The sequence below is a fragment of the Mobula hypostoma genome, chromosome 6 (assembly GCF_963921235.1).
Source record: "Mobula hypostoma chromosome 6, sMobHyp1.1, whole genome shotgun sequence".
In the NCBI taxonomy this organism is placed as follows: Eukaryota; Metazoa; Chordata; class Chondrichthyes; order Myliobatiformes; family Myliobatidae; genus Mobula; species Mobula hypostoma.
Genome location: NC_086102.1, coordinates 162013253 through 162023353, shown reverse-complemented (window position 1 = coordinate 162023353; position 10101 = coordinate 162013253). Strand labels below are relative to the sequence as shown.

The following is a 10101-nucleotide window of genomic DNA, read 5'->3' as shown; positions in this document are numbered from 1 at the left end:
AACATTGCCAGTAATAAGGCTGCAGGATATGACAGGATTCCAGTTGAATTGTTTAAAACTTTAAAAGGTGATGCCGTAAAAGTGTTGCATGCAATTTGCCAGCAGATTTGGAAAAGCAAACAATGGCCTTTACACTGGAAAAGATCAGTTTATATCCCAATTCCCAAGAAGGGAAAAGTAAAGGAATGTTCAAATTACCAAACAATTTCACTAATTTCACATGCTAGCAAGTTAATGCTAAAGATCATGCAAGCAAGACTCCAGCAATATATGGAACGAGAACTGTCAGATGTACACGCTGGTTTTAGAAGAGGCAGGGGCACCAGAGACCAAATTGCTAACCTACTCTGGATAATGGAGAAATCAAGGGAAATCCAGAAAAGTATTTAACTATATTTTATTGACTACTCTAAAGCCTTCGACAGTGTGGACCATAATAAACTACGGCCAGTCCTTAAAGAAATGGGGATACCTGGACATCTGATCTGCCTTATGAGAAACAAGACCAAGAAGCAACAGTTAGAACTGAACACAGAACAACAATCTGGTTCAAGATTGGGAAAGGAGTATGACAAGGTTGCATACTGTCACCCTACACCCTACATATATGCTGAACACATCATGAGGAATGCTGGTCTAGAGGATTTAAATGTTGGAATCAAAATTGCCAGACAAAATATTAACAACCTCAGATATGCAAATGATACTACTCTAATGGCTGAAAGTGAGGAGGATCTGAGGAAGCTTCTAATCAAAGTGAAAGAAGAAAGTGCAAAAGCTGGCTTGTTGCGCAATATTAAGAAAACCAAGATTATGTCGACCAGCCCTATTAACTCCGTGGTAATTAATGGAAAGGAAGTGGAAGCAGTGACAGATTTTGTCTTCCTCAGTTCAAAGATTTCAATAGATGGTAACTGCAGCCATGAGATTAAACGGCACTTACTTCTGGGGAGGGCAGCAATGGCAAATTAAGATAAAATACTGAAGAGCAGAGACATAACATTGTGTACGAAGATCCGTATAGACAAGTCTATGATATTTCCAGTTGTGATGTATGGCTGTGAGAGCTGGACTATTAGAAAGGCTGAATACAAAAGAATCGATGCCTTTGAACTTGGATGCTGGAGAAAAGTGTTAAGAGTTCGTTGGACAGCAAGAAGATCCAACAGGTGAATACTTGAAGAAATACAGCCAGACTGCTCACTAGGAGGCTTGATTATGAGACTAAAGCTCAATATTTTGGCCACATCATGAGAAGACAGGATTCCTTGGAGAAAACTCTCATGTGAGGTAAAACAGAAGGTAAAAGAAGGAGAGGATGACAGAGGCTACAATGGATAGATAATATTACTCACACAAGGCGTATGACCTTGGAGGATCTTAGGGAGGCAGTTTCCAACAAGAAGGCTTGGCATGCAGGAGTCCATGAGATCACGAAGAGTTGGACTTGACTTAATGACTGAACAACAACAAATAATATGCCAGTCCTACATGGATATCCAAGCTCTAAATTAATCTATCCTACCTCTCAGGCTTGCATTAAAATAAATACAATTAAATCTAATAAGCTTTATTGGCAGGAGGGTTGGATTCCAAGCATTGGGGAAGCAAATGAGAGGCTGGAAAGTGACACAGAAGTCAATGATAGCAAAATGAATTGTTGTGACAGGCAGGAGAATGACCAGGAGCAAAGAAAGCTTATTAGATTGCATCAGAAGTTGGATGTACCATCTCCCAGAGGGAGATCAGGACTTTCTTGCACAAATTACCAGTGGCTATGAAAGTGATTTATATTATCAACCTGCTTATCTCTGGATCCTCCCAACTACTGGATCTTCCAGTTGACAGCATAGAGATACAGATATTGAAGGACATGTTTCTAGTTTTGGAATTTATGTCAATTTTGCATTTAAAAACATTTGTCAGATGAGAATATCCTTACTTTACATGGCTTATTTCAAAAATACAATGTCACCTTTGACACACTTTCAGACTTATTTGTCTTTTTACTTCAGTTTCTTTAAGTTGCGTTTAACTGAGGGGGCACGAAACAACTATTTTTGATTCTGTCTTGGAGTGTACAATTACGAGATATGTGACAGATTCCAGGGGAGCTGTGAGTGCAGTAACAGGCTGGCAGCATGGGCTGAAGTAGGATAGTCATAGTCATAGTCATACTTTATTAATCCCGGGGGAAATTGGTTTTCGTTACAGTTGCTCCATAAATAATAAATAGTAATAGAACCATAAATAGTTAAATAGTAATATGTAAATTATGCCAGTAATTATGAAATGTCCAGGACCAGCCTATTGGCTCAGGATGTCTGACCCTCCAAGGGAGGAGTTGTAAAGTTTGATGGCCACAGGCAGGAATGACTTCCTATGACGCTCAGTGCTGCATCTTGGTGGAATGAGTCTCTGGCTGAATGTACTCCTGTGCCCACCCAGTACGTTATGTAGCGGATGGGAGACATTGACCAAGATGGCATGCAACTTAGACAGAATCCTCTTTTCAGACACGACCGTGAGAGAGTCCAGTTCCATCCCCACAACATCACTGACCTTACGAATGAGTTTGTTGATTCTATTGGTGTCTGCCACCCTCAGCCTGCTGCCCCAGCACACAACAGCAAACATGATCGCACTGGCCACCACAGACTCATAGAAGATCCTCAGCATTGTCTGGCAGATGTTAAAGGACCTCAGTCTCCTCAGGAAATAGAGACGGCTCTGACCCTTCTTGTAGACTGCCTCAGTGTTCTTTGACCAGTCCAGTTTATTGTCAATTCGTATCCTCAGGTATTTGTAATCCTCCAACATGTCCACACTGACCCCCTGGATGGAAACAGGGGTTACCGGTACCTTAGCTCTCCTCAGGTCTACCACCAGCTCCTTAGTCTTTTTCAAATTAAGCTGCAGATAATTCTGCTCACACCATGTGACAAAGTTTCCCACCGTAGCCCTGTACTCAGCCTCATCTCCCTTGCTGATGCATCCAACTATGGCAGAGTCATCAGAAAACTTCTGAAGATGACAAGACTCTGTGCAGTAGTTGAAGTCCGAGATGTAAATGGCGAAGAGAAAGGGAGACAAGACGGTCCCCTGTGGAGCCCCAGTGCTGCTGATCACTCTGTCAGACACACAGTGTTGCAAGCACACGTACTGTGGTCTGGAAAGTAAAAGAAGAGGGAGTGCTTTGGCTAGTGCCCCCATTTCCATGTTCCCTCCAAAGATCATCCTTATTCACTCCTACTTCTCAAAAGGAAAACCTCATGCTGCAGTTCTGTGACATGCTTTAAGTCCAGAGCTAAACTGTGCGTATCTTTACTTTACATGGCTGTTTCAAAAATATGGTGCCATATTTGACACAATTTCAGATTTATTTGTCTTTTTACCTCTGTTTCCTGAAGATATGTTTAACTGAAGGGGAACAGAATTATATCTGATTATACCAGACTTCTTTTAAATTGCTCTATTTAAAAAAAAACAATGAATGAAACAAATCTGATTCCTCTAGGATTTCCTCTTGTTCTCAGGATGTTAGAAGCACAGGAGTACACTGATGTAATCATACAAGCGGGCCAGATAATAGACTCTGAAACAGAGGTCCTTAGCCAAAGATGAAGAAATGATTTCTGATTGCACTTAAAGGAAAACACGGCGATTTGTTGAAAATATGGCCTGAAACCCAATGTAGATACGCAAATACAAATTATTTCCATATTAGCACATCTTCAAAGGTTGCCTAACTTTATTTTAGAAATTAAAAGTTCGTTACAGAATCAAGTAATTTCCAATACAATAGTTAAAATCAAGTAACAAATTAACATTGAATAAGATAAGCAGATAATTTATCAGTTACTAACACCTCACTAAAGTTTCAGATGACTACCAAAATGCATTTTAAAATTAAATCAAACACTTTATTAAATATTTGATTCATGATGACGATGCTTTCTTTAAATAAGCAATAAGGTCAGCACGTTCACTTTTCTTCTTGATACCGGCGAACAGCATTTTTGTTCCAGGAATGTATTTTTTGGGATTCTCCAAATATTCCATTAGAGTGGACTCCCCCCATATGATCCCTGCATATAAATGGATATTTTAGATTGGGAACAATTAATACTGAAATGCAAGCACCTAAATTGTAGACCAAAATTGCATTACCTTTGTTCTTGTTTGCATCAGTATAGAGAAATCCTTCAGCTGATCCAGTTTTTCGTCCAAAAATACCCCACAGGTTAGGTCCAACCATATGCTTTCCACCTTTTTCAATGGTGTGGCACACAGCACATTTTTGCACAAAGATTTTCTTTCCTTTCTCCGGATCAGCCATTTAGACTCTAATGTGACAAAATGAAAAACATGAGAGATTGCACAAGGATTGCAGAAATTTGCTGTCAAAGTTTAAAATTATTAATTTGGCATGTTTTTCTGTAAATCATGAGTCAGAATGTTTTTCTTATTTACGTGCTTATCAGAAAAATAAGGTTAACAGGACAGATCATAATTTAACTTGGTGAGGCTGATTTTTCTTTGTATTATGTTTTATATATCTTAATGGCAGTCCACCATAGCAACGTATCTAGATAATCAGGAGTTGGATCTGTAAGAGACCACAGACGTGATCCACTGCTTTAATATTCGATCTTTTTGTTACCTCTCTTTATTCAACCAAAGAATAGATACAATAAGGATCCATCCAATATATCACAGAAAACTGAAGCAAGAATATTCCTTGTATCCAGGTCTGGAAATTAGAATATTACCAAGTATTGCCCTACTTTTTTTGATTGGGCATAAGTCCATGTAATAGAGGCACCAGAAGTAAAAATAAAACCTGACAGATGTTTATTTCACACAATTTCAGATTCACATCACGAACATGTTAACCTACTTCCAGCTTTGGCAGTAATTTAAAATATGGCTGCAGAAACAACTTTTTTTTTGCTAGAGGAGGTACAGCATTTCACGTAATACAATTAAAAAGGTAACCTATGCCTACATGCAAAAAGATCCAGAGCATCTTCCAGCATGAGCTAATAAGTGGGAAGTATTTGTAACACCAAGTTATAGTTAACAATCTTCTCCAATAAGAATCCAATCACCTTCTTTTGATGCTCAACAGCACTACCATTGTGAAGCCCAGGTCCAACATCCCAGGAGGCACCACTGACCAGAACCTTAACTGAACCAAAGAAATGTTGAAAAAAAATAACAAACTGGATATCAAAAAGCAAATGTTCAACTCATGGTTTTCACCTGAAATACGGCAAAAAATTCTTCACGTCTGGATAAGAATCACTGTACAATTAAAAGTTCAAGGCTGGCAAGTATAAAAGTCTACTTTAAACCTCATCCAGAAACTTAATCACCATCAATAGAATTTTAACCCAGGATGCCTGGTCCCCTAGGAGGAAAGGAGAAAGGCAATGCAAATTCCTATCTTCAGTCAAACACTATTCTGACATGGAAATATACTTCATCATCACCAGGTCAAAGAACCTGGAAACCAAACCACCCCCACCACCAAATATCCCAGATCTGAGTGAGCAGCATCACTATAAAACCTGAAAAACTACAAAAAATGTGATTCACAACCATTAACTCAAAAGGAGTTAAGGAAGGATATGAAATGATGGCCTTGTCTGTGACACCCACATGCTGCGATCGTATTAATAATTATCCTCAATTTTCCTTCCTTCCATGCCTGAATTCCACCCATGCTGGTTTAGAGACCAATCATTGAGGGAACAAGCAAATGAGAGAAAGGCTTGCACATTTGGTATTATTTTAGATTAACGCTGTACTTGTGTGCGCACTATGTTTCAAAAAGTATATATAGATGTTGAATCAAGTAACTGGAATAGAGTAATTGTGAGTTGTTTTGGAAAATTGCTTTATTACTACAGATTGCAGATTTCCCCCAAAAGAATCTGTAAATGAAAGCTTTCAGATTGAAATATGCACATTCAGATTGTTTTACCTTTGTCAGGCTAGTCTGTGTTTACATAAATCCCAAGCTAAGAAAAGCACTGTTCCTTCTATGATAATACCTAATTGGAAAACAAAATTGTTCAATGATTTACAGGTACGATCTTGGAAACTTTGCTGAGGTGAATTGCTGAAAACTCTAAAGTCTATATAAGCATCTGAAACACGACTTCAGCAACTAAAGTGTGCTCCATTATTACTGATAGATGTATGCAACTTTTTGTGTTATATTCAGCTGGAACCGAGATTCTGAGAGCCACCAGAACAATGGCTTTAATCATCTAGAAGCCAACTTGTCATCTCATTTATTAAATGGAAATAACTGAATATAGATTTAACAGGAATTCTTAAATTACCAACATCAGTGAGGTAATGACTAATTATGACTGCTCCACTAAACCACTTATTTTTAAGTGACACTTTTCTTTGGGTCTGGCTCTTTGTATTCTATAGGCTTAAGACAACACTTTGATTTGAACCAGCCAAGCTATCAAACTAAAAACAGTCATCTGTTTTATTTCAAAAACAGTCATCAAATGGTTTGTTGATCTTTAATGAAGAGGATGTGAATACAAAGTAGATTTCTAACATCATTTCTACCTTCTACACAGGCAGCCCCTTCTCATTAACTGTGTTTTGTGAGTTTCAGTTGACTGACAGGATGTATGCAAGAACTGCAGAGACTTCCACTATTACAGTGTCTTAATAAGGCCACCACCTGTATAATTTTACTATACTTTCATGAAGAAGGTATACAATAGAACTCTGATAACCCACTGTTACAAGTAATTCTGTTACAAGTTTTAATGCTCAATAATAATAAGTCAGGCATAGGGAGAATCTGTATTTACTGACAAATACCTTCATTGTCTCAGCTAACAAGTAGGTGAATTTACCAACTAAATACCTGTGTGCACAGCCATTAGGTTTCCCTGACCCTCCATGAACAGTAAGAACAGAAAATATAATACCCGGGAAAAAGTGTCTATCCTGGCCAGGCGTTTCTTGTGATCACATTGAAACCTCCCCCTGTCCAATATGGGGTCATCCACCTCTGCAATGATTGGTCTCCACAGAGTTCTCGTCAATCTATTATCTTTAAATTTTGTTGGCTCAAGGCCATCTGACTGACCTGTGTTAGTTTCTCATTGGAAGCAGCCCAAGGCTACAAGCAGTATTGATTTATAGCTCTTCCTTCAGCCTTGTGACTTAGGTAATGTCTTTTGTTCAAACCTGTCCAACCAGGTCAGCCAAACACTGCCAAGATGAGCAGATCACAGTCTGTTCTTTCTGCAAGTCAGCCATTTTACATAATAAACAGATTCTTATCTGAGGATGGTCTCAGATAAGACATCATTACATCATTACAGAAACTCCTTTTGTCCACATTCAACTGCTCTGATTAAGTTATCTCTGAGGAAGGATCAGTTCACCAAACGGTTCACAAAATGGTGGCTGCAAGGACAGTGTTACAAAATGGCCACCTCCATTCCTGCCACCACATAACAAAAACAAAGACTTTTGTTTTGTCTGTTTCCACTGCCCTTGCCTCATTCCTGTTCACTGATTTGTAGACTGTAGTTCTTTCTGGCCAACACCAACATCCCATTATTAGGAAATGCTGATGAATTGACATTTGACTCAGCACCATCTGACTCTGATTATTATCCTTCCTTTGATAGGCCTGATAACCCCAAATCCTGTGGTTCCTTTGATCCACTAAGACCCTATTTCCTGCATTCTCTCTAACACAGAGGGATCCCCAGTTCCTATGTTTCCTTGAAACTCACTTGGGCTTGTGTTCACATATTCCCTTTAAAGCCACCAAGTTCTTTTTCATGTGCTCTCTTTAAACTTACTGGATGGACCAAAAAATTACTGCTGTATAACATCTAAAATAAAGTGACTTAGAAGTGCGTTGGAGTAAAAACATGCAGGTAGGGGGTTGCTGTATAACATCAAATAGTCTATAAAATCTACGTCAATGCTTTGGATTGAGACCCTTCATCAAAATTCCATTCACCTCCACAGATGCTGCCTGTCCAACCGAGTTCCTCCAGCTATTTGCTTTTTGCTCCAGATGTCAGCATCTGAAGTCTCTTGTGCTGTCACCAGACTGGTTTCTGGGATGGCAGGTCCATCATATGAGATGAGATTGAATATGCTGGACCTCCATTCTCTGGAGTTTATAGAAAAGTGATGCAAGATTCTCAGAGCACTGGAGAGAGTAAGTGGAGGAAGGATGTTTTACCTGGGTGTGCAATCTAGAACCAGGGATCACAGCCTCTAATTAAGGAAATTACTGCTTGAGATTGCAAAGATAAGAAATTTCTTCAAAGATATATCTTTGGAATTCTCTGCCAATTTTTGGCAGAGCCTCAATTTTTCACTGCATTCAAGACCAAGATTGTTAAATTTCTTAATATTAAAGGAAAATTGTGTAAAGATGATTAGTCATGATCTTGTTGAATTGGAGCAGGCTCAAGGGGACAATGGCCAGTTCTAATTCCTTATGTTCTAAATACATATCTAAACAAAGACTACAAAAGATATTTTTTTCTGAATTGAATAGCTTGGCAGTTTACTAAAGTGAAAGTCTGTCTAAAGAATAAAACTCTATAATTACAATATAAGCATTATATTCAATAACAACACTGATCTTAAATCCCTCATTATTTTGTTTTAGAAGTAAAGAAGCCAACACCATGGTTTGTCACAATGTCAAGCATTCATCAAATGTCTGAGGGGAAAATGATAAATGTGCACATTTTAGTGCTGTTTATGTAATAAAAATAGAATTCCCTTTCATGCATTTGTCCAATATAATCTTTAATATTGGCATGGGTTCCGTATGAAGCACCCATCCTGTAATTTCCTTATTCTGCATACTTTTCATTCATCATTACATCATTGCTGGTGTTGACCTATTATGCAGATCCTGCCTAAAATGGCAACATCCTGATATCCTGCCATTTACCATCTCCTAACCTGAAAATTCCCATGGTCAGCTTTCCTTTTTCAGCCTTATGATTGAGGGCCATGTTTGAGATATACATCACTGTCAAATAAAGCTTGAACACAATTTTGATCATTATTCTGCAACACAAAAAATGGCTCTAGACTTTTCACATTCTTCAGCCTCAGGCTGGACTAAACGGTGAGCTATCAAGAAATTGGTACCCCCACAGAAATTCATCCATAGTTTACTCTTGCCACATCTCTACTAATATGAGCCACTGTACCACACAGACCTCCAAAAATAGAAGATGCACAATGACATCCTAATAAACATGGAATATTTTCCTTATTTTGGGTACCAACTCTCAACAGAGGCAGACATCAGTTGTAACATTTATTATCACTTTCAGCTATTAGTGTTTGAGGAAATGAGGTTTTTAAAGATCAAGGCGTCAAGTTCACTAGTAATCCCTGTAGTCCTATATTATTTGAATAAGGGCAAGCATTTCAAAACAGGAGGGATACCACCAATGCTCCCTCTATATTCAAGATCTTCCAAATATACTGGCAGGATAAATGATTTAATATTGTCCTCTCTCAGGCCAACAGTGAAGCCCTCAATTACACAAAGTCAGCTCCTACTGTCAAGTCAACATCATTCACAGGCTTTTGGCATAGAACTACGATTTTGACAGTTGGACAGAGGATACCCTTCGAGGTCGTTCTCGAAAGCTGCCCGCATCAAGTATAACGTCCTCATGGGAATCCTTGGCCCACAACCTCAGTCAGTGGAGAAAGAACATCGAGGATGGAAACGACAGCCCCGTCTTCATGCATCGGAGGCCGTGTAAGCGCCAAAAGTAAAACACCATTCGACCAGCTCCCACCTCTTTACAGACACTGCAGCTCTCGCACCGGCCTCACGACATGAAAGTGAATGGAAAGAAATTGTCCTGCATCCAGAGAGACCACACAGAAGGTCCTTCTTGAGGGCAGCACCTTTCATTCACGCGCGGCTAGGCGAGAGATCGGCGGGGTTATACGGTGAACACTGAGCGGGACATGTGGGATGTACTCACCGACGGACAACGGTCGGCAGCCGTTAATGCGGCGGAGCCAGAGGTTCGGCTTCGGCCGGCGCAGACA

At 39.3% G+C, this 10101-nt stretch overlaps 1 protein-coding gene and 1 pseudogene across 1 annotated transcript; one reads left to right on the top strand and one right to left on the bottom strand.

Annotated features, from left to right (window-relative positions):
- The first annotated feature begins 462 nt into the window (after nucleotides 1–462).
- LOC134348790 (uncharacterized) lies at nucleotides 463–3624 on the top strand (annotated as a pseudogene).
- A 266-nt stretch (nucleotides 3625–3890) lies between these two features.
- On the bottom strand, nucleotides 3891–4339 carry LOC134347705 (cytochrome c-like). Its single transcript, XM_063050093.1, has 2 exons — nucleotides 4171–4339; nucleotides 3891–4088 (listed from the first exon to the last, which is right to left on the bottom strand). Exons 1-2 carry the CDS (start codon nucleotides 4337–4339, stop codon nucleotides 3940–3942), a joined length of 318 nt encoding a protein of 105 aa, XP_062906163.1. The 3' UTR covers nucleotides 3891–3939.
- Between the last annotated feature and the right edge of the window lie 5762 nt (nucleotides 4340–10101).